Genomic DNA, 27,679 nt, shown 5'->3' with positions numbered 1-27,679 from the left:
GTAATGTACTGGTGTGGGAAGAAGACACTCACGTGGCTCATGAGTGTCGAGAGCCTGGCCCCATCCTGGATGTTTTTCTCCAGGATATTCAGTACCTTCACCAGCTTATCTGACGGTATCTGTGAACCAATCGATTTCAAGGAAGAGAGATACATTTGAAAGGTAATTCGAACAGGGCCATGACATCATCAACAAGTGGAAAAGGCCTACCCTGCAGGTGATGCCCATGGCCTTGATCTTGGCCGACTCGCTGCCCAGCTCGTTCAACTGCTGTTTACCCAGCAGCAGCTCCTGTGGGATCTCATCGTCGTCTATTAATTAAGGATCAGAGAGAGGAGGCTTTCAAATATACTGGGCTCTACACTCAGGGAAGTGGCTAGAGGACATTAAGTTAGATTAACAACAGAGAAAGCGTAGAGAGATCTAACTTACCCATCTGCGTAAAGTCCACATCCTCCAGATTCTCTAGGATGTTGTCAACGCTGGAGGAGAATCTTTTGAATGTGGACGAGTCCATCAGTTCTAAGAGGCAGAAAGTCAACGTCATCAGTCATCATAATTCATCGTCCGTATAGCAACATGATCATTCGCGATCAAAATGGTAAACCAATCAAGCCAAGCTACCCTGGTGAGTGAGCTTGGGCTCATAGGCTTTCCTCTTCTTCTGGTTCTCTTTTTTCTTCATCTGCCTGGCAACTGAAAGAGATGGAAAGAGCATCATTCAATTTCAAACAATATTACATTGGTCCCTTAACCATGTTAATGCCAAAAGTTAATCGTGCCGTTTGGTTTGCTTAATATAAGGAATGTGAAATGATTTATACTTTTACTTTTGATAGTTAAGTATATTTAAAACCAAATACTTTTAGACATTTACTTTAGTATTTTACTGGGTAACTTTCACGGAAGTTATTTTCTACTCACCTATCTTTCCTTTTACTCAAGTATGACAATTGGGTAATTTTTCCACCCCTGCAGATAGCTACTTCTAACAAAGATATTATGCCATCTACTGGCTGTGTGTAATGCAGTCCAACTTGCTAAAAGTGCTTGGCTGGTGATTGCATCGTCACTAGCTAGTTTGCCATCCGAAGCAGGTAGCTGGGGATTGTATTAGCTACCTAGCTACAGTGAATCCAGCTAGCTAGATAGGAATAGGTGAAGCTTTGTCTCTCTGCCCCAGCTCACTCCTTTCGCAGCGTGTCATCATAAGCAACTTCGCAGTGCATGATGGGAGAATACAGCTCCTACTGTATTCCACAAGCGTATGGGACAGTGTATTTAAGAATTACAAATAGCTAAACTGGCAGTCATAAGTCGGTCAATGCAGGTTAGAGGGAGGGAAACTCACTGTCACTCATGCTGGGTGGGGGCGACTCCTCATCAGAAGAGTCCCGGTAGCAGCTGTTTGAGCCTCTGCATCCCTCTTGGAAGCCCTTACTCCGCCTATGGTCTCCAGAGCCCCTCCTCTCCCGCTCCGGCTCATACTCCCAGGCCTTGTCCCCCCGGTTCTTCCTCTGGCGCTTCCTGGCAGCTGTGGAAAGACACGCGCACACACACACACACACACACAACTCAGCACGGAGTCACTACCTGGGGTGGCAGGGTAGCCTAGTGGTTAGAGTGTAGAGGCGGCAGGGTAGCCTAGTGGTTAGTGTTGGACTAGTAACCGGAAGGTTGCAAGTTCAAACCCCCCGGGCTGACAAGGTCGTCAACCCCCCGGGCTGATCTGTCGTTCTGCCCCTGAACAGGCAGTTAACCCACTGTTCCTAGACCCTCATTGAAAATAAGAATTTGTTCTTAACTGACTTGCCTAGTTAAATAAAGGTAAAATTAAAAAACGACAGACTATTACATGTTGTTGTTGACTGAGAACCCTGACAGACTGGACTGCATATTGTCTATAGTTTACTCACATTCCCCGTTGGAATCGTCGTCTGAGTCGACCTCTGTGTACTTGGGCTTCTCTTTGACCGTACTCCGCTTACGCTTGTTCATCTTCACCCTCTCGCACAGTGGCATGGTGGACTCCATCTCCGCCAACAGTTCAGGAGGAAGCTCTTCCAGAACAGACTGGTCTAGTCCACCTACAGGAAGACGGTGTCATGGGGTCTTATTGAAGAAGAGGCTGGCAAGAGGACAAGCTATAGCCCGTCGACATGCGAGTAATTCATTGAATAACCTCAAAACAAAGTCTGAATTCCTTTGTACAGTAGATGGGATGACTACAGATTATTACAGACTATTACAGACTACAGATTATTACAGACTATTACAGACTACAGATTATTACAGACTACAGATTATTATTCACCAAATATTCACATAGGGTGATTACATTGAGAGAATGAGCGCACAACTGCAGCCATCTTACCTTTGCCTGACTTTCCTGAGAGGAACCTGTTCTTGCCAGACTTGGAGCCGTGACGGTCCTTAACCCTGATGATCCTCTGCACCTCATCAAAAGAGAGCTTCTGCAGCACCACGACAGGCTTGGGTCTCTTACTTATGTGGTCCACTAGCCCCCGAACCCCCAGCCGCTCCAGCTTGACCCGGGGCTGGCCCCAGCCTTCTGCCACGTCCACAGCTCCGCCGTCCCGCTTCATCTTGGGGATCACAAAGTTCTTCAGACCCCCAGACCCTTGCCCCCCCAGCAGGTAAGCAGGGAACTCTCCTGACTTTCTCTCAGGCTGTAGTTGTTTGAGTCCATCTGGGCGGTTTCTGGCCGCCTCTCCTCCGCTGGGGGACCTGAAGCCGGGTCTGTCGCTGCGAGGCCGCCCACTGGGGTCAAAGCCACCTCCACGGCCCTCCTGTTTGACCCTGGGGCTGTCCGGCCGGTAGCGCTCCTCTGGCGAGCGCCTGTCTTCATTCCTGTGCCGCCTCTCCCGGTCTCTGTCCCGCCCGTGCTCTCTGCTCGATGACTTAGGTGTGTCAGGGCGCCGGTCTTGCTTTCCGTCATGCCGGTGCCTGGATGGCTCACGGTGGTTATCGTGTTTGTCCATGCTGTTCTTGATGACCTCGGGTCGATTGTCGGCTTTGAGCCGGAGCACCCCGGCCGTGTCGGATCCTTCGGCTGCAGGGCCCTCGGCAGGCTCCTCGGGCCAGCGTTGTGCCTCCAGGGCCGGGATGGGCGCAGCCATGCAAGGGTCAAGCTGGCCGTCGGCCCGGCCCGCCTGTTGCAGGTCGATGCTGACCATGAGGGCTGGTCTGCTAGCTCCGTTTCCTGCCGCTGTAGCCTCCTGGGGGATCAGTTTGCCTGCATTGCCCCCTCCTCCGCTGCCTGGCGCACCGGTGGTGCCTGCGGTGCCCCCTGCTCCAGGCTCCAGTGGAAACGAGTCTTGCTTTCGCTTCTTCAGGGGCTTGTCTGGAAAGGAACAATCACAGGCACACAACTCCATTAAACTACAAAAGTCCCAGAAGTACAACACTCAGAAATAAATGGAGAAATGAGCATGAAATCAGATGAATAGCACTGAAGCAAATCTACGAGACGAAGTCAACAAGAACAAATCCTTTTCTTTGAAAAGATGATGTTGGAATGCATTTGAAAAACACTAAAACGGACAAATACACTCCCATGCATTTTAAGGTGCGAGAGCTCCTTTTAGAGCTCTCTGAAAGCTATAAGATGTACAATTACTCTATAAAAGTAAAGAAAATGCAGCTGTTCATTACTTTAGAGACTGAGCATCAGCCAAACAGGGCCTAAATACAGGGGGGGGTTTACTGGTAGTATACACACCTTTATCCTGCACCTCTTTGGAGCAGCGCTCCCTCTCACTGGCTGACTCACGCTCTATCCTCTCAATCTCCGCCAGGGCGTCCAGCTCGGCCTCATCAAAAGGCGACGAGAGAGGGCCCTCCTGCCCTTTAATAACCCCCACGTTCTGCAGCACAGGGACCTGCTGGCACCCAAGCTCGCCCTCTAGGTCAGAGTTCTGATCCATCATGACTGGCAGCAGCTCACCAGAGGGGTCCTCCACCTCCTCCGACTTCACCCGTGACAGCGACAGCGTCAGCTTGGTGGTGTCCTTGGAGGGCGAGGTGACGATGTCGTACGCATCCTTGTCCTCTTTGCCCACCAGCTTCTTCTTCTGCTTCTTCCTCTGGTCGGGAGACTCCAGTAGCAGGTCCGGAGGGCCTTCCCGGGGGGACATATACGGAGGAGGAGACTGAAGGATGAGCGGCGGCCTTGAGCCAGCTGAAAAGACAGTCAAAAGTGATGCTCACATTTATGTAATTAAGTTTGAAATGAAGGTCGCCACAATTATAAGAAACAGAAAAAGGGGCATCAGTCATTGCAACCGAGAATCTGGAGGTGTGGTAAAAATAGCATGAAAAGGGAGTTGGGCTGCCAAGGAAGGAGCTGGTGTCTGTCCCTGTGTACCTTTGGGTGTTCCTTCGTTTCCCACGGGTGAGCACCCAGGCTGAGGCGACCTCAGAGGGAACGAGGCGTTTCTCATGGAGGGGTCACTCTCCTGCAGATGGAGACGGCAGAGTGAGTGACAAGGCAATGCTTAGTGAGAATCTCTGTATGAACAGTTTTTGTTTTGTGGGCTATAGAAGTTCCCTCTAACATTTAGTCAGAAATACAGGGTAACATAATGACCCCGTTACTATTGATTCAGGATCTAAGTCATGGTTTGGAAGTGCGGGCGGTACCTCGTTCCCCAGTCTGTGAACTATACTCATGTAGTCCTCCTGTCTGTCTGGGTGGTGGTGGGCAGCGTTGGTCATCGGTCCCTTGCTCTCATGGATGTTCCTCATGCCTCCAGGGACCATGGGGCTGGCTACAGACAGTACACAAGTGACAGTTCATATCACTCAATCGTGTCGCTATGATGGAATTAAGTTCAAATTAACGCTTTTTGAGTCTTCTTTGCTCGTGTATCAATTATCGGTGCATTTATTGTGGCTTACAGGCACATTTACTAACAGTACACAATCAAATGTCTGAACAATGGTGTATTATCACCCCACCAACACACACAAGGCTTACCTTGCTGTATCTGTTGGTGCTGATTGTAGCTGGGGGGGTGAGGGTACTGCATGAACCCAGCTGGGCTCTGGGGAGTGTATGGGCTGGGCACAGGGCTGTTCTGCTGGGGGATGAACCGACTCCCTGAGCTCGACTGTGGGGAGACAAATCCCCGGCTGCCATGGGAGACAGAAGATCAGGATCAGATGGTGTGCCAGTGTTTTTTCACTAGCTATGTGAAATTCACTACCTATGTGAAGACAACCTAAAACATGTCAAACATCAGATTCTATTGAATGTAATTTGCTAGGATATATCAGAGGTCTGTGACATAGTGGGGGAAAACCATGGAATAGGGTCCAAGATTAAAATCGCCAATGTATAGAGACATCACTCACCTGGATGGATTAGGAGACATTGAAGCCTGCTGAAAGTTTGCTGACTGGGCTGGGCTGCCATGCATGGAATTCTGTATTGGTTTGTACTGTTGCACCATCGGCTGCTGCATGACATCTGCAAACAAAAAGGACAACAAATAAACCCAAATAAATGGTTAAGACACTAGTTAATTTGAGACAATACGATTGAATTCTAAGTACCCAAGTAACTTGAACTAATAGTTCAATGGTCCAAGTTTTGGGTATAAAACACAAATTGGTGGTGAAGATAGGGTCTTGATTAGATATACTAAAAGGAACATTTCTACACTCAGTTCCTCTTACAAATTGGTAAATGCAGCGTCGACAACCAGCAGCTACTAAAGGGTGCGTTTCAATAGTAAATCAAAAAAGGTGCACTAAGCAGAAATCACTCTGCCTTTTCCTTGTTCCTAAAATTCAAAACAGTTCACCTAATTTCAGTTAATGTGACCAAACTATCAAGTATAGTGTAGAGAATCAGTGTATCATCTAAACCACTAAAATATATTTTCCATAAACAAAATTATTGTATTTTCAGCTGTTTGAAGCTGGTGTACAAAACAAAGTAAGAGGTAAAACTGAAATTTAAAAAAGCAAAGAACAGAAAGAGCGCACATAGAACAGATCTACTGCTTCTTAGACTTGTTTTCAACGAGAATGACAGATCTATAATTGACATTTCTGTGAATTTGGTCAGATCGCCCAAAGAAAGTGACATATTGCAGCTTTAATCCATTAGCCAATCGACACTGTCCATAAAGACTTAGAAAAAGGAAATTGATTTGTTTAAGAAAATAAAGATCTTAAAATGACAGCTTCCCCCTAACAGTAAAAAGCACCAAAGTAGCCATTCACTTGAAGGTTGAGGGCAAGGATTTGTCTTCTTTCATTGCTCACTCCAGGTCGCAGTTGTAAATGAGAACTTGTTCTCAACTGGCCTACCTGGTTAAATAAAGGTGAAATAAAAAAAATCCATATCTGTCTTCCGTTTGTTTAGAGTAACATTTGTTTACAAAACAAAGTGGCCTTCAAAGTGTGTGTACTTTTCTCCCTGAAGATGCCGGGGTTCCTGGACAGCACCGTCTGGAGCAGCGCCGGCACGTCGCCCTCTGGCTCATCACTGCCCAGGTTGTCCTTCAGCTCTCTGTGGGGGAAAGGCAGCAGGTCGTGTCAAACATGTGCTCACAGAAAGACAGACAGACATGGCCATTGACGCAAAATATCTGCATCGTTGAACAATTAATGACTGGGGGTTGAATACTCACATGTGCTCTGTGGAAACCTGGTTAAGACCGTGGGCCAGCTGAGAGACCAGGTTCTCGTCCCGGCAGGCCAGCAGGCAGTTGACCTCCTCTGCGATCCTCCCATTGTAGAGCAGGCTTTTGGTGGTGGTGGCTGGGAGAGGAGAGGGCAGGGGTAGCTGATTCAACACTGCAACAGAGAAAGAAGAGGGACGCCGGTACAACAGACAGACATATGTGTTTTATTGCGACAGTTCATCACATGATGTTACAGCTGGAAATGACTAATCGTGGTTCATTCTGTGTGGAAGTGAAATAGAGCAGGAGGACTTACAGTCTGTAAGGCTAGCAATCCCAGCAAGAGTGGTGATGGGAACATGAGGCATATCCCCATTCATGCTGAAGGTGGGGGGGGGGGGGCGGGGCAGTGTGGCGATACACAGGTTGCTCAGCGTCACAGCCGCCAGACCAGTACTCACATCTCCTTTGTTCTGGAAGAGAAAAAGACGAGGGATTCACTGTTGGCTACTTCAAAACACAGGAGGGGCTGAAAAACATAATGCTAAACTCAATAAGAGAAATAGACCATACGTGTGACTCCTAAACCATATCATTGAAGTCCATTTGAAATACCTTTCTGTAGGGCACTGTTCTGTATGGATTAAAACCAAGGACATTTCAGGAAGAAGTCCACAAGTCTGAGGGGGAAAAAATGGCATAACATGTCATTGAAAAATTCAGCTAAAAAAATGATAGTGATTTAAATGTAAAAGTGTCAACTAGCTCCAAAACTCCTACTTGGCATGATGTTGCAGTTCACGTTAAAACCAACAGTGGAAAAACATAGTGTGGTGTTGGTGGGACATTTGGCTATGTTCTCTAATAAACTGCAGTCAGAGGCTACACTCTAATCACAACACATTGCCTTCTCATTATCAACAGAACAGCTCAATGAATGGCCCAATGTTAGCCCAGGTGTTGAGTCATACTGCCACCCACTCATCAAAGCATTCACAGCCCAGAGCTGAAAAAAAAAACCATCAGACCAAAATAATGGCCCAAAACAAATGCAACACAACATATGTCACTGATTTGTCTCTTACAAACAGACCATGCTAAATCTATTAAGCTTTTTCATACTTAGAAAAGTAGATCTAGAACTGAAGTATAAGCATTGTACACTGCTGCTACTGGCCGTTTATTATTTATGCATAGTCACTTTATCCATAGCTACATGTACAAATGACCTCGACTACACTGTATCGCCTCACACTGACTCAAAGGTACATAGCCTCGATGTTATGTCATTTTATTGTTACTTTATTTTGAAAAAAAACATACTGTAGTTTATTAACAAAATATTTTCTTAACTATATTTCTTAAACTGCATTGTTGGTTAAGAGCTTGTAAGTAAGCATTTCACGGTAAGGTTGTATCCGGCACATGTGACAAATAACATTTGATCTACTCGAGTCCAGGATCGTGCTGAACTACCAAACTAACAATAAATGTCATGATTCATCAACTATAACAGTAGGAATCTCTCCGGGCTCCTCGGTTTAATTCAAAATATGATTTATTTGGTCCAACACTTTCTACAGGGATTTTAGACTTAGAAAGATTGTCTTCAAACTCTAAACTTTAAGTATTTATTCTAAGAAAATAATGTTTGGTGTAGCCTCAGAAGATACTGACCGATGATTTGACAGAAACAAATATAATTTGTTAGTGTAATATTGAAATCGCACACACACAAAGTAAACAATTTGACCCTAGCTTCCCTATACACACATACAGTGACAGTCGTCAGTAGCCTGCCATACTACTGACAGCTGGGAGACTGACAGGCCAGAGCACAAAGGAACAGATGCAGTGATGACTTGGGGGGGTGGGGGGGGTCATCATCAATAATATTACGAGATCAACGCAATAGTGCTTGAAAACTTAAGGGGATTTTATTTGTTTTGTTATGCATTTAAACCTCAACTAAATCAATGGACATGTTTTTCCTCAATTTGTCATGTTTATGAACGACTGATAACTAGCTAACAGTACCGCGTTAGCTGATGTTCACCAAACTAATTTAATAGTAGCTAGCTAATTGCCCCACATTTCAGTGGTGAACTTTATAAAGGAGTAACGTTACGTATTGAAAACATATGAGGTGGCTAAATAAAATCCTCAGTATTTATTAACATATTTTACGTTAGCTTGCTAAATTAACGTTATGTTCTTACGCGAACCAACCCACACAATATTATCCAACTCAATGTTGTTGATATATCGTTAGCCAACTGTCTAGCTAGTTACTGTAATCAATTAAATAATCGGGTTAGATTACGTTAGCCTAGCTAACTAGTTAGCTATTTATCTTTACTTGTGGCAGGTCGGATTAACGTTCGTCAGCTAGCTAGTTAGCAAACAATAGTCGTTGCTATTTTGATTAGCAGTTAGTAACTAGCTACGTTGATCAACTACGCTAACTTTAGCTAACGTATCTAGTTAAACATAAAATCAGTAAAGTCCTTACTAGCTAACTAGCTAGTTAGCTAACCAGCGCTGGCCTAATATCTCGACATAGTTCACTATTTTTACCAGACAAGCGATTTGATAATTCGGGTATATAACGTTAGCAAGCTAGTTAACTACCTAATACTCGGGCTCGGGGCCTACCTACTAAGCGAGCAAAACGTACAGTAGTAACGTTAGCAAGTGGCAACGATGATAAACATGACGAGGAGAGAAACTAGCTAACGTTAACTGGCTACGTCAGTTAGCTAATAAACAACGCGACTTTAGTTTTGAGAATTGGCTTATGAACATCAAACATTTATTGATAGTTTACATCACCATTTACCTTGTGATTTTTTTTTTGTTGTTGCTACGCTAGGTTGTCCTGGTCTGTGTGTCTCTCTAGCTCCCCCTTTCTTCTCTCTTGCTGCTCCTCCAACAGACCTCCGTTCTTGACTTGCCAGCTAACGTTAGCCGTCCAGCTAAACTAGCAGTCAACAATAATCTGGGTTGGGCAGATTCTTTCTTCTTCCGTCATACGGCGGGGTTGAATGTTTGAACGGAAGTATATTGGGGACACATTCGTTCGGTTTGAGTTTCTGTCGGTCTAAACCGACATGGATAAATCTGTGGCCAATTTAGCTTGTATATGTGTGTGTGGGGGGGGGGATAAAATGTTTAAAAAATATGACGATTGTTGCGGTGAGACTTCTCTCTTAGAACAAAATGCCGACCGGAAGTGCCGCCGTCGGAGTGACCTCCATCGGCGCCAAAACGAGATGCCAAGTTTGAAGGAATCACCAGTGTGTGGCGCAAGACAAACAAACCTGAAACAAACCCACAATCTATTTTAAATAATTGAACGTAAGTGTTTATAGATGACTATAGCACTGTTTGACAGCATGCCCCTGGCAGTCATCTACTAAACACCCTGGAATGTGTCATTTCAGATCATAGGTCGCAAGATAAATGAGACAAGAAAAGATAACGTTATGGGCAGGGATTTAAAACTCTCTGGGAATCCTCCAATGTAAAATCTTATAATTTTTTTAATGTTAAAATGATTTCACTCAATTTCAATCTTTGAATAATTTCCCAGGGGGTTTTCACTCCCATATCCCTGTTTCCATTTCCACCCCTGGTTATGGGTGATAGTGGAATGAAGGACCTTGTGTTCTTGTTGGGAATCAGTTGTATTGTTTTGTTGAATCTGGTGTGTTAACTTTAGGCTGTGACAAAAGCCTGCATCCCAATTTCTCAGGGCAGGCTTGAAGAACACTAGCTAGGCCTACATGAAGAATGTTTGCATAATTGTTTATATTTGTTATAATAGGCCTATGAAAACAATGTCATCACATGAGGCCTGACAGTGCAGTGTGCACAAACATTATTCCATCTGTGATAAAGTGGAAGTTCTTCAACGGCTGAGGCGCAAACTCATAACCCTCAGCATAGGCCCACGCAAGAGGCATCATCAATAGGTCTACCACTGACCCAGAAAAAACAAGGCATTTCTGGATCCGGGGCAACAGCAGGCCTACTTCTAGGTCTCAGGATGCACTTATCTGTTACTAGGCCTACACATCCATCATTGGCCGACCCTCCATATGCTCTTTCTATTTTCAAAAGATTCAAATTCAAAGGCATATGCCCTGGAAATGTAAGCAGAGTCTAATTGTGTTACAAAATGGTGGGTAACACGTTGACCTTATATAGTGTACCAAGAGTTTCCCCTTTGTTTACGGCCATACCAGGCTGAATATGCCCGATATTGGAGGCTAAGCAGCAGGGTCGAGCCTGGTTAGTAGGGCCTGCTTTGATTGGAGACCGCCTGTGAATACCAGGTGCTGTTAGCTTTTTGGCCAGTAGAGTGCATTCTTGTATTAACAAACGGAATTTCAGCAGAGGGCAGCTTTTATTTATTAATAGCAATAATATAATGTATTTTTATTTTACTTAATGTAGCCAGTATGTGCTTAATTCCCCATCCTAATATGATCAAAATAAATTATGTAATGTGGCCGCTGTCCACTAAAGGTGGTGCTGATTGTTGTGCTGTCACTGATTGCTTTGGTCAACTTGGTTATGTTAGTCTATCTCCCTTAACATTTTTGTCAGGATTCTATGTCCTTTATTTTTTTTAAACTATGAATCTGTCAATCTCTATGTAAAGGTTTTTGTATTTCTGTGTATTTGACAGTCTCTCAATTTAATTAATTGAGCAATCAAATATTGAATTAGAATGTCATAAGAGGAAATGCTGGCGCAGGGAGGGAATAGCAGCATCTTGGAGCCTTCCTTCCCTGTGTTGATGTGTAGTGAGTTGCTGGCTCACATAGCGCCTGCATTGGTTTCACTCAGCTCACACGGGGAGGAAGTAAAAGGAGGAGGCGCGCAGAGATGAAGGACAAGCATAGAGATAGATAGAGGACACATCTTTGCATCCATGCCATTATAGCGTCGGTGACCGCATGGGCAGCGCCATTGAGGCTATCTCCATTTTGAAGTAGTCAATTATCTTCTTCAAGATTGGCTGATCCCTCCTTTTCTGCCAATGAAGTTGGAAGTCCCACCCTGTTGACTACATTAAAATGGTGGAAACTCTTATTGGCGCTGCCCATGCTAACATGGCCTTTTGGCCACTAGAGGCCTCTATCATTCTTTATGAGGAGAAGCTACTTGTGAGCAACTTATACCCTGACCGGCTGGGCTACATTGGTTTCAGGAGGGGGAAGCATTTTGGAGCCTTCCTTCCCTGTGTTGATGTGTTGTAAATACTTGTGCCCTTAGTGGCTGGTCAGCTGCATTGACTTCACTTAATAAGTCATGCAAGGAGGAAGGAGGAGCCTTACGGTGATAGGAAAGTATCCAATCGGAAGGTGTGATTACTGCAAGGAAACAGAGACAGTGGAACATGTGCTGATACAGTGTGGGGCCCAGTATGAGAGGGAAAGAGAGAGACTGAGATCCTGTTTGAGGGAGATGGGGATACAGGAATTGAGTTTAAAGGGCATACTGAGTAGAACATCGTAAAAAAAAGTGTGGGCAGCATGAGAGCGAACGAGAGAGACAGATAAGGTGTAGTCAGTATTAGAGGGAAAGAGAGATATTGATACAGTGTGGGCAGTATGAGAGGGAAAGAAAGAGACTGAGATCCAGTATGAGGGAGAAGTGGCTACAGGAATTAAGTAGAACATTGTAAAATAAAAATAATAATAATAATTAAAATGGGGCTTGCAGGTAGGCTTTAGCCCCTCCCTGTCTCTGGTCTCTCTCAATGTGTTCCAGTACCTCAGAGCCCCCTGGATTACCCCCCCAACCGGTCTCTGGCCCACACTCTAGTACAGTTTGTAGCAGTAATGCACCATAACGTTGGATGCCAACTGCCGATAAAACCACAGAAGGAGAAGAATCGGCAGCAGAGAGGTAGGAGGAGGGAGTTAGTTGCCAACAAGACAAGTTATTTTATGGCACAGGTTTTTGTGTACCACTTGGAGAGGGAACCTCTCAGTCAAAGAGAAGATGTTGGATAAATTACAACACTTTGGTGGCGGACAAAACTTAATTTGACAAGAGTGAGGATGAATTGCCTGCGGTGGGAGGTGTGGTGAAGATGGCCTAGGTTGAGCCTATTCCCAATGATGATGAAAAGGATTCTGGCCCAGTGGGAGTGAAGTTTTTTGGAGAGAATGGATCCTTGCCTTCTGGCGGATCCATATGTGATGTCAGGTTGGGTTGAGAAAAGGTTGTGGACCGTTGAGTCAGGGAAAGTAACTCGAAGTGGACTCGTGATGATTTCTTGTGTCTTCCGTGCAGAGGGAGCGGGCGGTCCAAACCACACACCTAGGGACAAGAACTGTGACTTGCTTTGCTCTCCGGAGCAGGGCGCCATTTAAAGGAATGTTAACTGGAGTGGCGTTAAGCGTTGAGGAGGATCAACTAAAATGGAAGATTCCCGGTGTATGTGACTTCCACCGTTTGGTGCGACGCAGACCAGGTGGAGAGCGTGCTGTAACAGAGAAGACACTGTCTGTTCGGCTGATGATCCAGAGTCTTTACCCAACCAAGTCAAGGATGTGTCAATTATCCTGTGAGAGCTGTTGTCCCAAACCCATTACGGTGTTTTAGGTGCCAAGCTTATGGTCATGTAGCAGCAGTGTGTAGGAGGGAGATTCCTAGATGTGAGAAGTGTGCAGGAGGGCATGAGACAAAGGAATGTGTAGTATTGGTGGACAAAGTTGTGTGTGTAACTGCAGGGGTATCCATGGTGCTGGAGATCAGAGGTGTGCGGTGAGAGAAGGGCAGGTTGAGGTTGCCAAGATCAGAGAAGTACAGAAGGTGTCGTATGTTGAGGCAGTGAAGAGAGTAGTAGAGGAAGATGGTTCCAGGGTGAGGGATTCTGAGAGGATTCTGAGAGGATCCCTGTGAGTTGGCCGAGGCCAATAGCGAGTGATAGGAATAACATGTTCTTCAGTAAGTTTGGCTTCTTAACATTCATAGCCATGGTTATTAACTGTACCACAGAAATGTAATAGAATATAGATGTTGTGGTGGCTGCTGCAGAGAAATACTTGAGATTACCAGATTTTACTGCAGAAGAGTTACAGGGGGTAGTGGTAGTGTTCTGTCCTCCCAGGCTGTTGGCCTGATGTAGGATTATATAGGGTTAAATGGTGGAATGGAGTGGTGTTTTAATGAGGATTAGATATGATTAAAAAGTGGAATGGAGTGGTGTTTTTTATGGGGATTAGATAGGAATAAATAGTTGAAAGGAGTGGTGTTTTAATGAGGATTAGATAGGGTTAAATAGTGGAATGGGGTGGTGTTTTAATGAGGATTAGATAGGGTTAAATAGTGGAATGGAGTGGTGTTTTAATGAGGATTAGATAGGGTTAAATAGTGGAATGGAGTGGTGTTTTAATGAGGATTAGATAGGAATAAATAGTTGAAAGGAGTGGTGTTTTAATGAGGATTAGATAGGGCTAAATAGTGGAATGGAGTGGCGTTTTAATGAGGACTAGATAGGGTTAAATAGTGGAATGGAGTGGTGTTTTTATAAGCATTAGATAGGGTTAAATAGTGGAATGGAGTGGTGTTTTTATAAGTATTAGATAGGGTTAAATAGTGGAATGGAGTGGTGTTTTAATGAGGATTATATAGGGATAAATAGTGGAATGGAGTGGTGTTTTAATGAGGATTAGATAGGGTTAAATAGTGGAATGGGGTGGTGTTTTAATGAGGATTAGATAGGGATAAATAGTGGAATGGAGTGGTGTTTTAATGAGGATTAGATAGGGATAACTAGTGGAATGGGGTGGTGTTTTAATGAGGATTAGATAGGGTTAAATAGTGGAATGGAGTGGTGTTTTTATAAGTGTTAGATAGGGTTAAATAGTGGAATGGAGTGGTGTTTTAATGAGGATTAGATAGGGATAAATAGTGGAATGGAGTGGTGTTTTAATGAGGATTAGATAGGGTTAAATAGTGGAATGGGGTGGTGTTTTAATGAGGATTAGATAGGGTTAAATAGTGGAATGGGGTGGTGTTTTTATAAGCATTAGATAGGGTTAAATAGTGGAATGGAGTGGTGTTTTAATGAGGATTAGATAGGGTTAAATAGTGGAATGGGGTGGTGTTTTAATGAGGATTAGATAGGGTTAAATAGTGGAATGGGGTGGTGTTTTAATGAGGATTAGATAGGGATAAATAGTGGAATGGGGTGGTGTTTTAATGAGGATTAGATAGGGTTAAATAGTGGAATGGAGTGGTGTTTTTATGAGGATTAGATAGGGTTAAATAGTGGAATGGGGTGGTGTTTTAATGAGGATTAGATAGGGTTAAATAGTGGAATGGGGTGGTGTTTTAATGAGGATTAGATAGGGATAAATAGTGGAATGGAGTGGTGTTTTAATGAGGATTAGATAGGGTTAAATAGTGGAATGGGGTGGTGTTTTAATGAGGATTAGATAGGGTTAAATAGTGGAATGGGGTGGTGTTTTAATGAGGATTAGATAGGGATCAATAGTGGAATGGAGTGGTGTTTTAATGAGGATTAGATAGGGTTAAATAGTGGAATGGGGTGGTGTTTTAATGAGGATTAGATATTGTTAAATAGTGGAATGGAGTGGTGTTTTAATGAGGATTAGATAGGGATAAATAGTGGAATGGGGTGGTGTTTTAATGAGGATTAGATAGGGATAAATAGTGGAATGGGGTGGTGTTTTAATGAGGATTAGATAGGGTTAAATAGTGGAATGGAGTGGTGTTTTAATGAGGATTAGATAGGGTTAAATAGTGGAATGGAGTGGTGTTTTAATGAGGATTAGATAGGGATAAATAGTGGAATGGAGTGGTGTTTTAATGAGGATTAGATAGGGATAAATAGTGGAATGGGGTGGTGTTTTAATGAGGATTAGATAGGGTTAAATAGTGGAATGGGGTGGTGTTTTAATGAGGATTAGATAGGGATAAATAGTGGAATGGAGTGGTGTTTTAATGAGGATTAGATAGGGATAAATAGTGGAATGGAGTGGTGTTTTTATAAGTATTAGATAGGGTTAAATAGTGGAATGGAGTGGTGTTTTAATGAGGATTAGATAGGGATAAATAGTGGAATGGAGTGGTGTTTTAATGAGGATTAGATAGGGTTAAATAGTGGAATGGGGTGGTGTTTTAATGAGGATTAGATAGGGTTAAATAGTGGAATGGGGTGGTGTTTTTATAAGCATTAGATAGGGTTAAATAGTGGAATGGAGTGGTGTTTTAATGAGGATTAGATAGGGTTAAATAGTGGAATGGGGTGGTGTTTTAATGAGGATTAGATAGGGTTAAATAGTGGAATGGGGTGGTGTTTTAATGAGGATTAGATAGGGATAAATAGTGGAATGGGGTGGTGTTTTAATGAGGATTAGATAGGGTTAAATAGTGGAATGGGGTGGTGTTTTAATGAGGATTAGATAGGGTTAAATAGTGGAATGGGGTGGTGTTTTAATGAGGATTAGATAGGGATCAATAGTGGAATGGAGTGGTGTTTTAATGAGGATTAGATAGGGTTAAATAGTGGAATGGGGTGGTGTTTTAATGAGGATTAGATATTGTTAAATAGTGGAATGGAGTGGTGTTTTAATGAGGATTAGATAGGGTTAAATAGTGGAATGGGGTGGTGTTTTAATGAGGATTAGATAGGGTTAAATAGTGGAATGGGGTGGTGTTTTAATGAGGATTAGATAGGGATCAATAGTGGAATGGTGTGGTGTTTTAATGAGGATTAGATAGGGTTAAATAGTGGAATGGGGTGGTGTTTTAATGAGGATTAGATATTGTTAAATAGTGGAATGGAGTGGTGTTTTAATGAGGATTAGATAGGGATAAATAGTGGAATGGGGTGGTGTTTTATTGAGGATTAGATAGGGATAAATAGTGGAATGGGGTGGTGTTTTAATGAGGATTAGATAGGGTTAAATAGTGGAATGGAGTGGCGTTTTAATGAGGATTAGATAGGGTTAAATAGTGTAATGGAGTGGTGTTTTAATGAGGATTAGATAGGGATAAATAGTGGAATGGGGTGGTGTTTTAATGAGGATTAGATAGGGATAAATAGTGGAATGGAGTGGTGTTTTAATGAGGATTAGATAGGGTTAAATAGTGGAATGGAGTGGTGTTTTAATGAGGATTAGATAGGGTTAAATAGTGGAATGGAGTGGTGTTTTAATGAGGATTAGATAGGGTTAAATAGTGGAATGGAGTGGTGTTTTAATGAGGATTAGATAGGGATAAATAGAGGAATGGAGTGGTGTTTTTATAAGCATTGGATAGGGTTAAATAGTGGAATGGGGTGGTGTTTTAATGAGGATTAGATAGGGATAAATAGTGGAATGGAGTGGTGTTTTAATGAGGATTAGATAGGGTTAAATAGTGGAATGGAGTGGTGTTTTTATAAGTGTTAGATAGGGTTAAATAGTGGAATGGAGTGGTGTTTTAATGAGGATTAGATAGGGATCAATAGTGGAATGGAGTGGTGTTTTAATGAGGATTAGATAGGGTTAAATAGTGGAATGGGGTGGTGTTTTAATGAGGATTAGATATTGTTAAATAGTGGAATGGAGTGGTGTTTTAATGAGGATTAGATAGGGATAAATAGTGGAATGGGGTGGTGTTTTAATGAGGATTAGATAGGGATAAATAGTGGAATGGGGTGGTGTTTTAATGAGGATTAGATAGGGTTAAATAGTGGAATGGAGTGGTGTTTTAATGAGGATTAGATAGGGTTAAATAGTGGAATGGAGTGGTGTTTTAATGAGGATTAGATAGGGATAAATAGTGGAATGGAGTGGTGTTTTAATGAGGATTAGATAGGGATAAATAGTGGAATGGGGTGGTGTTTTAATGAGGATTAGATAGGGTTAAATAGTGGAATGGGGTGGTGTTTTAATGAGGATTAGATAGGGATAAATAGTGGAATGGAGTGGTGTTTTAATGAGGATTAGATAGGGATAAATAGTGGAATGGAGTGGTGTTTTTATAAGTATTAGATAGGGTTAAATAGTGGAATGGAGTGGTGTTTTAATGAGGATTAGATAGGGATAAATAGTGGAATGGAGTGGTGTTTTAATGAGGATTAGATAGGGTTAAATAGTGGAATGGGGTGGTGTTTTAATGAGGATTAGATAGGGTTAAATAGTGGAATGGGGTGGTGTTTTTATAAGCATTAGATAGGGTTAAATAGTGGAATGGAGTGGTGTTTTAATGAGGATTAGATAGGGTTAAATAGTGGAATGGGGTGGTGTTTTAATGAGGATTAGATAGGGTTAAATAGTGGAATGGGGTGGTGTTTTAATGAGGATTAGATAGGGATAAATAGTGGAATGGGGTGGTGTTTTAATGAGGATTAGATAGGGTTAAATAGTGGAATGGGGTGGTGTTTTAATGAGGATTAGATAGGGTTAAATAGTGGAATGGGGTGGTGTTTTAATGAGGATTAGATAGGGATCAATAGTGGAATGGAGTGGTGTTTTAATGAGGATTAGATAGGGTTAAATAGTGGAATGGGGTGGTGTTTTAATGAGGATTAGATATTGTTAAATAGTGGAATGGAGTGGTGTTTTAATGAGGATTAGATAGGGTTAAATAGTGGAATGGGGTGGTGTTTTAATGAGGATTAGATAGGGTTAAATAGTGGAATGGGGTGGTGTTTTAATGAGGATTAGATAGGGATCAATAGTGGAATGGTGTGGTGTTTTAATGAGGATTAGATAGGGTTAAATAGTGGAATGGGGTGGTGTTTTAATGAGGATTAGATATTGTTAAATAGTGGAATGGAGTGGTGTTTTAATGAGGATTAGATAGGGATAAATAGTGGAATGGGGTGGTGTTTTATTGAGGATTAGATAGGGATAAATAGTGGAATGGGGTGGTGTTTTAATGAGGATTAGATAGGGTTAAATAGTGGAATGGAGTGGCGTTTTAATGAGGATTAGATAGGGTTAAATAGTGTAATGGAGTGGTGTTTTAATGAGGATTAGATAGGGATAAATAGTGGAATGGGGTGGTGTTTTAATGAGGATTAGATAGGGATAAATAGTGGAATGGAGTGGTGTTTTAATGAGGATTAGATAGGGTTAAATAGTGGAATGGAGTGGTGTTTTAATGAGGATTAGATAGGGTTAAATAGTGGAATGGAGTGGTGTTTTAATGAGGATTAGATAGGGTTAAATAGTGGAATGGAGTGGTGTTTTAATGAGGATTAGATAGGGATAAATAGAGGAATGGAGTGGTGTTTTTATAAGCATTGGATAGGGTTAAATAGTGGAATGGGGTGGTGTTTTAATGAGGATTAGATAGGGATAAATAGTGGAATGGAGTGGTGTTTTAATGAGGATTAGATAGGGTTAAATAGTGGAATGGAGTGGTGTTTTAATGAGGATTAGATAGGGTTAAATAGTGGAATGGAGTGGTGTTTTAATGAGGATTAGATAGGGTTAAATAGTGGAATGGAGTGGTTTTAATGAGGATTAGATAGGGATAAATAGAGGAATGGAGTGGTGTTTTTATAAGCATTAGATAGGGTTAAATAGTGGAATGGGGTGGTGTTTTAATGAGGATTAGATAGGGATAAATAGTGGAATGGAGTGGTGTTTTAATGAGGATTAGATAGGGATAAATAGTGGAATGGAGTGGTGTTTTAATGAGGATTAGATATTGTTAAATAGTGGAATGGAGTGGTGTTTTAATGAGGATTAGATAGGGATAAATAGTGGAATGGGGTGGTGTTTTAATGAGGATTAGATAGGGATAAATAGTGGAATGGAGTGGTGTTTTTATAAGCATTAGATAGGGTTAAATAGTGGAATGGAGTGGTGTTTTAATGAGGATTAGATAGGGTTAAATAGTGGAATGGAGTGGTGTTTTAATGAGGATTAGATAGGGATAAATAGTGGAATGGAGTGGTGTTTTAATGAGGATTAGATAGGGTTAAATAGTGGAATGGAGTGGTGTTTTAATGAGGATTAGATAGGGTTAAATAGTGGAATGGAGTGGTGTTTTAATGAGGATTAGATAGGGTTAAATAGTGGAATAGAGTGGTGTTTTAATGAGGATTAGATAGGGTTAAATAGTGGAATGGAGTGGTGTTTTAATGAGGATTAGATAGGGATAAATAGTGGAATGGGGTGGTGTTTTAATGAGGATTAGATAGGGTTAAATAGTGGAATGGAGTGGTGTTTTAATGAGGATTAGATAGGGTTAAATAGTGGAATGGGGTGGTGTTTTTATAAGCATTAGATAGGGTTAAATAGTGGAATGGAGTGGTGTTTTAATGAGGATTAGATAGGGTTAAATAGTGGAATGGAGTGGTGTTTTTATAAGCATTAGATAGGGTTAAATAGTGGAATGGAGTGGTGTTTTAATGAGGATTAGATAGGGTTAAATAGTGGAATGGAGTGGTGTTTTAATGAGGATTAGATAGGGTTAAATAGTGGAATGGAGTGGTGTTTTAATGAGGATTAGATAGGGTTAAATAGTGGAATGGGGTGGTGTTTTTTTACGACGGCTAATAGTTTTTGTATTACCAAGTATAATTGATTGTACAGTAGGTGGCGGCATGCACCTCTTACGCTTGTTTGCGGACCGCCATAATACCATAGAAGAAGAAAAGGAAGAAGAAGACGCAGTGGTAAAAGAGCAGCATCTCGGAACCTTCCTTCCATTGGGTTTTCTAATTTGGGCAAAAATCTGTGCTCTCTCATCCGTTACCCAGAAACCGATAGGTAGTCGAGGAGTGTGTTAATTAATTTAGTAGGGAAACGGAAGACGGTCCATCCCTCCTCAATAGCCTCCTTTTGGCGAGGAAGCACAAATGTATCCTAACAGTCTCTGACTAACAGTCAGAGTTTTGAAATCTGCCATACCCCCTTTGAATCAGCTATTGGTTTCTCAAAGGAGAAAAGCATGCAAACATTTAAAAACCATATGCTACTTATGATATATGAAACCATATTCTTCTTATGATATATGAAACCATATTCTTCTTATGATATATGACATTATATGATATGATATGAAATGATATGCTACTTATATGATATGAAATATTCTACTTATGATATGAAATGATATGCTACTTATATGATATGAAATATTCTACTTATGATATGAAATGATATGCTACTTATGATATGAAATGATATGCTACTTATCCCTTTATCTATAAAATGTCTAGCACAACTAGCTAAATTAGTTTTATCACTTTATACATTCATTTTGAGATTCCACTCTTGACTCCATTTGCCTGATGACGTGTGATTGGAGGAGAGTCATTTCATACAAGCGCATTTCCATCCACTTTCCCTCCACTAACCAGGTTTCCATCCACTTCCCCTCCACTAACCAGGTTTCCATCCTCCACTAACCAGGTTTCCATCCACTTCCCCTCCACTAACCAGGTTTCCATCCACTTCCCCTCCACTAACCAGGTTTCCATCCACTTCCCCTCCACTAACCAGGTTTCCATCCACTTCCCCTCCACTAACCAGGTTTCCATCCTCCACTAACCAGGTTTCCATCCACTTCCCCTCCACTAACCAGGTTTCCATCCACTTCCCCTCTACTAACCAGGTTTCCATCCACTTCCCCTCCACTAACCAGGTTTCCATCCACTTCCCCTCTACTAACCAGGTTTCCATCCACTTCCCCTCCACTAACCAGGTTTCCATCCACTTCCCCTCCACTAACCAGGTTTCCATCCACTTCCCCTCCACTAACCAGGTTCCCATCCTCCACTAACCAGGTTTCCATCCACTTCCCCTCCACTAACCAGGTTTCCATCCACTTCCCCTCCACTAACCAGGTTTCCATCCACTTCCCCTCCACTAACCAGGTTTCCATCCACTTCCCCTCCACTAACCAGGTTTCCATCCACTTCCCCTCCACTAACCAGGTTTCCATCCACTTCCCCTCCACTAACCAGGTTTCCATCCACTTTCCCTCCACTAACCAGGTTTCCATCCTCCACTAACCAGGTTTCCATCCACTTCCCCTCCACTAACCAGGTTTCCATCCACTTTCCCTCCACTAACCAGGTTTCCATCCACTTCCCCTCCACTAACCAGGTTTCCATCCACTTTCCCTCCACTAACCAGGTTTCCATCCACTTCCCCTCCACTAACCAGGTTTCCATCCACTTCCCCTCCACTAACCAGGTTTCCATCCACTTCCCCTCCACTAACCAGGTTTCCATCCACTTCCCCTCCACTAACCAGGTTTCCATCCACTTCCCCTCCACTAACCAGGTTTCCATCCACTTTCCCTCCACTAACCAGGTTTCCATCCTCCACTAACCAGGTTTCCATCCACTTCCCCTCCACTAACCAGGTTTCCATCCACTTTCCCTCCACTAACCAGGTTTCCATCCACTTTCCCTCCACTAACCAGGTTTCCATCCTCCACTAACCAGGCTTCCATCCACTTCCCCTCCACTAACCAGGTTTCCATCCACTTTCCCTCCACTAACCAGGTTTCCATCCACTTCCCCTCCACTAACCAGGTTTCCATCCACTTCCCCTCCACTAACCAGGTTTCCATCCACTTTCCCTCCACTAACCAGGTTTCCATCCACTTCCCCTCCACTAACCAGGTTTCCATCCACTTCCCCTCCACTAACCAGGTTTCCATCCACTTTCCCTCCACTAACCAGGTTTCCATCCTCCACTAACCAGGTTTCCATCCACTTCCCCTCCACTAACCAGGTTTCCATCCACTTCCCCTCCACTAACCAGGTTTCCATCCACTTTCCCTCCACTAACCAGGTTTCCATCCTCCACTAACCAGGTTTCCATCCACTTCCCCTCCACTAACCAGGTTTCCATCCACTTCCCCTCCACTAACCAGGTTTCCATCCACTTTCCCTCCACTAACCAGGTTTCCATCCTCCACTAACCAGGTTTCCATCCACTTCCCCTCCACTAACCAGGTTTCCATCCACTTTCCCTCCACTAACCAGGTTTCCATCCTCCACTAACCAGGTTTCCATCCACTTCCCCTCCACTAACCAGGTTTCCATCCACTTTCCCTCCACTAACCAGGTTTCCATCCTCCACTAACCAGGTTTCCATCCACTTTCCCTCCACTAACCAAGTTTCCATCCACTTCCCCTCCACTAACCAGGTTTCCATCCACTTCCCCTCCACTAACCAGGTTTCCATCCACTTTCCCTCCACTAACCAGGTTTCCATCCTCCACTAACCAGGTTTCCATCCACTTCCCCTCCACTAACCAGGTTTCCATCCACTTCCCCTCCACTAACCAGGTTTCCATCCACTTCCCCTCCACTAACCAGGTTTCCATCCTCCACTAACCAGGTTTCCATCCACTTCCCCTCCACTAACCAGGTTTCCATCCACTTTCCCTCCACTAACCAGGTTTCCATCCTCCACTAACCAGGTTTCCATCCACTTTCCCTCCACTAACCAGGTTTCCATCCACTTCCCCTCCACTAACCAGGTTTCCATCCACTTCCCCTCCACTAACCAGGTTTCCATCCACTTCCCCTCCACTAACCAGGTTTCCATCCACTTCCCCTCCACTAACCAGGTTTCCATCCACTTCCCCTCCACTAACCAGGTTTCCATCCTCCACTAACCAGGTTTCCATCCACTTTCCCTCCACTAACCAGGTTTCCATCCACTTCCCCTGCACTAACCAGGTTTCCATCCTCCACTAACCAGGTTTCCATCCACTTTCCCTCCACTAACCAGGTTTCCATCCACTTCCCCTCCACTAACCAGGTTTCCATCCACTTCCCCTCCACTAACCAGGTTTCCATCCACTTCCCCTCCACTAACCAGGTTTCCATCCACTTTCCCTCCACTAACCAGGTTTCCATCCTCCACTAACCAGGTTTCCATCCACTTCCCCTCCACTAACCAGGTTTCCATCCACTTCCCCTCCACTAACCAGGTTTCCATCCACTTCCCCTCTACTAACCAGGTTTCCATCCTCCACTAACCAGGTTTCCATCCACTTCCCCTCCACTAACCAGGTTTCCATCCACTTTCCCTCCACTAACCAGGTTTCCATCCTCCACTAACCAGGTTTCCATCCACTTTCCCTCCACTAACCAGGTTTCCATCCACTTCCCCTCCACTAACCAGGTTTCCATCCACTTCCCCTCCACTAACCAGGTTTCCATCCACTTCCCCTCCACTAACCAGGTTTCCATCCACTTCCCCTCCACTAACCAGGTTTCCATCCACTTCCCCTCCACTAACCAGGTTTCCATCCTCCACTAACCAGGTTTCCATCCACTTCCCCTCCACTAACCAGGTTTCCATCCACTTTCCCTCCACTAACCAGGTTTCCATCCTCCACTAACCAGGTTTCCATCCACTTTCCCTCCACTAACCAGGTTTCCATCCACTTCCCCTCCACTAACCAGGTTTCCATCCACTTCCCCTCCACTAACCAGGTTTCCATCCACTTTCCCTCCACTAACCAGGTTTCCATCCACTTCCCCTCCACTAACCAGGTTTCCATCCACTTCCCCTCCACTAACCAGGTTTCCATCCACTTCCCCTCCACTAACCAGGTTTCCATCCACTTCCCCTCCACTAACCAGGTTTCCATCCACTTCCCCTCCACTAACCAGGTTTCCATCCTCCACTAACCAGGTTTCCATCCACTTCCCCTCCACTAACCAGGTTTCCATCCACTTCCCCTCCACTAACCAGGTTTCCATCCACTTCCCCTCCACTAACCAGGTTTCCATCCTCCACTAACCAGGTTTCCATCCACTTCCCCTCCACTAACCAGGTTTCCATCCAACCTTTTTATGTGAATAAAGTATGTCCGATTAAATAACTTCATGCCTGATGGATAAAGCTAATTTGTCGGTAAACTTTCCAAATGTCGACAAAACAAAATATGTTAGACAAGGTGGGATCTTTTTGTGTTGGTAAAGCTAATTATGCGAGAAATGTCAGTGGAAACGCTTTTATGAGCAAATATTGACATAACCATAATATCGAAGTAGGCTTGGAGTCACAGGATGACATGTTGTGTGGTCCTCCCACTACGACTCGAACCGAAGTTTATTAGGCTACAGATGAAAGTTATGATGAACCTCCCAGGGTGGTGAAAGTGAAAGAGGATGAGCTCGATGCTCCTTTCCAATAAATCTGGAGGGTTTATTCTGGTGACATGATCATCAATCCTAGGCTGCCGTCCAGCAAATATAAATAATCTTACTATTTTGTCCATAATAATCTCATCACGTAGGCCAGGGGTGTCAAAGTCATTCCATGGAGGGCTGCTGGTTCATCTTCTCCTCCTTCTTCTTCTTTTACTTCTCCTCCTTCTTCTTCTTCTTCTTCTTCATTTGGCAAATCGCAACCAACTGGCAGGTGTGTACACCGCCACCTACTGTACTGGAGTGTGAGGCTGGTCACGACCTATCTATACCCACATATTCTCTTAACTAACCCTGAATTTCTAATAAAATAAAATAATTCCCTACAAATCTCACTACGACCATCACTCCCACCCAAAATACCACGCACTCCCCTTTCCCGTCCAACCTCTCTGACCCTATCAAACAACCTATCCCTTTCTACATCATACATTTCACAATATAAAAAATACATGATCAACCATTTCCTCTACCATACAGCCATTACACATTCCATGGCCATGTTTCCCTATCAATTTCATAGATGAATTCAATCGCATATTCCTAATATCATCCTACACAACATAACCTCCTCCCTTCTGTTCCCATTATATGACACTATCTCCCGTGCAGATTTCATTGTACAATAACATTTCTGCCCTTACTACTTTCATCCCATTGTCTCTGCCAGCAATCTAACCCATTTTCCAGAGTCAATGTTCTCATTTCCTCTCTACCCAACTGCACCCTTATATCCACAATATTCTTTCTCACTGCTCTTTCTGCTATTATATCTACCGTATCATTTCCATTAACTCCTGTATGAGCCGGAATCCAACAGAACTGAATTTCAATACCATGTCTTTGTAACCCAAACAACAGCATCATTATTTCTACCCATAAATCCTCACGCTCCTGATCTTAAACTAAACTAAACTGATGCAGAGTCCCAACATATTACTAGTCTTCTTGATTGTGCCTCCTCTATCCATTGGACTCCAACAATTATAGCAACCATTTCTGTTGAACATGCAGATAAATCATTTGTTAGTCTCTTGCATAGATTAATATAGAAATCAGGAATGAATACACCTGCTCCTGTCTTCCCATTCATGAGATCCTTTGAACCATCTGTAGACACTGCAAGACAAAAATAAAACGTACTACTATATTGACCCACTATTGTTCCTACATTATCTTCTCACACCACTGTTTCTTTTCTTCTGTCAGGCTCAGATCAACATGTGGTCTTGTATAAAACCACAGTGGCACATTTCCTATTTTCACAGATGGCCTTATAACAACATCTCTGAGTCCATATTCATCAACCTTTTTTCCAATCTCTGGGCCAAAACCCCTCTTTTGATATTGTTCATATTCCCAGCACTCTTCCAGTACTGACAGTATATGATGGTCTACCATACTACCCTTCAATCCAGTATGCCAGGGCTGGCTTAACTTTTCCAAGGGATAGTGGCATTTACCCAGTATCTACTTGTGAAGCCTCAACCGGTGTAGTTTTAAATGCACCACCGCACATCCTCGCTTGCATCCTATACTATTGACATCACTTCCTTCATTGGCAAAGCTTTGGTCCTCTCAGTACTAACTTTAACGATTGCATCAAGGCTGGTTCTTCATTTTCTGAATCCAATCTGGTGTGGACTTAATAGACCCCTATGTCCCAGATAATACTGATACAGATAATCAATCTGCCTACAATCCTGCTGGATTTAGGTTTTTCCTTTCTATTAAGACCTAAACAACCAGGTGAGGGGAATTCATTACTAATTAGTGACCTTAATTCATCAATCAAGTACACGGGAGGAGAGAAAACAGACAACCGGCCCTCCGTGGAATGAGTTTGACACGTGATGTAGGCTATACCTGCACTGTATCTGTTAGCTGATAGCTAAGGTACGTGTCATGCCAAAGTGGGAACATTCGCTACAGCTTAAAACACTTCTTTTTTTGTGTGACAACACCATCAGCATATGATGGAAACCCATTTCACAGATTTAAACAGGTACATTTTCTATTTGTTTATTTTATTGAACCTTTATTTAACTAGGCAAGTCAGTTAAGAACAAATTCTTATTCACAATGACGGCCAAACCCTCACCCTGACCCTAACCCGGACAACGCTGGGCCAATTATGCGCCGCCCTATGGGACTCCCGATCACGGCTGGTTGTGATACAGCCCTGGATCGAACCCGGGTCTGTAGTGATGCCTCTTGCCTTGCGATGCAGTGCCTTAGACCGCTGCGCCTTAGACCGCTGCGCCACTCGGTCCCCAAAAGTTATTTTTATGTGAGCAGAAAAGTAAATAAATAAAAACAGTATGGGGATGATGTAGGTAAATTGGGTGGGCTATTTACCGATGGACTATGTACAGCTGCAGCGATCGGTTAGCTGCTCAGATAGCAGATGTTTTTTTAAAGTTGGTGAGGGAGATAAAAGTCTCCAACTTCAGCGATTTTTGCAATTCCTTCCAGTCACAGGCAGCAGAGAACTGGAAGGAAAGGCAGCCAAATGAGGTGTTGGCTTTAGGGATGATCAGTGAGATACACCTGCTGGAGCGCGTGCTACGGGTGGGTGTTGCCAAAGCTGTTTGAAAAGACTGCCTGAAATGTCAGCCTGTTTGGGTGGGATGGAGCTTTGACCTGCCTGGTGACATCACCAGGAGGTAAATTAGTTAATAGACCAATAAGAAATAGTTCCAAACCTCTCTGCCAATAATACCTAGTTTTGAGTTTTCCCCTCCTTACTCAGACCACTCCCAGACAGTCCCAGCAAAGTTATAGCTTGAGAAATTGCTCTTTGCTAATTGAAAACAATCACAGTAAGGTACTTAATTGTTACCCAGAAATA

The 27,679-nt window shown here is 43.3% G+C and overlaps 1 protein-coding gene across 1 annotated transcript in view; it reads right to left on the bottom strand.

Annotated features, from left to right (window-relative positions):
- Window positions 1-9,826, bottom strand: part of nipbla (NIPBL cohesin loading factor a) — a 42,660-nt gene extending 32,834 nt beyond the window's left edge. Inside the window, exons 1-17 of the mRNA XM_036979360.1 lie at window positions 9,496-9,826; window positions 7,272-7,336; window positions 6,973-7,129; window positions 6,663-6,828; window positions 6,441-6,541; window positions 5,377-5,491; window positions 5,000-5,154; window positions 4,663-4,790; window positions 4,388-4,478; window positions 3,743-4,201; window positions 2,375-3,364; window positions 1,917-2,087; window positions 1,352-1,534; window positions 625-696; window positions 433-522; window positions 211-311; window positions 33-119 (exon numbers count right to left, since the gene is read on the bottom strand). Of these exons, the coding sequence (XP_036835255.1) occupies window positions 33-119; window positions 211-311; window positions 433-522; window positions 625-696; window positions 1,352-1,534; window positions 1,917-2,087; window positions 2,375-3,364; window positions 3,743-4,201; window positions 4,388-4,478; window positions 4,663-4,790; window positions 5,000-5,154; window positions 5,377-5,491; window positions 6,441-6,541; window positions 6,663-6,828; window positions 6,973-7,036 (2,973 nt within the window). The 5' untranslated portion in view covers window positions 7,037-7,129; window positions 7,272-7,336; window positions 9,496-9,826. The remainder of the gene's footprint in view (window positions 1-32; window positions 120-210; window positions 312-432; window positions 523-624; window positions 697-1,351; window positions 1,535-1,916; window positions 2,088-2,374; window positions 3,365-3,742; window positions 4,202-4,387; window positions 4,479-4,662; window positions 4,791-4,999; window positions 5,155-5,376; window positions 5,492-6,440; window positions 6,542-6,662; window positions 6,829-6,972; window positions 7,130-7,271; window positions 7,337-9,495) is intronic.
- Window positions 9,827-27,679: the final 17,853 nt, after the last annotated feature.

This window comes from Oncorhynchus mykiss, chromosome 6 (assembly GCF_013265735.2).
Source record: "Oncorhynchus mykiss isolate Arlee chromosome 6, USDA_OmykA_1.1, whole genome shotgun sequence".
Lineage (NCBI taxonomy): Eukaryota > Metazoa > Chordata > Actinopteri > Salmoniformes > Salmonidae > Oncorhynchus > Oncorhynchus mykiss.
Note: the sequence above shows the minus strand (reverse complement) of the source record. Positions and strands in the feature narration are given on the sequence as shown.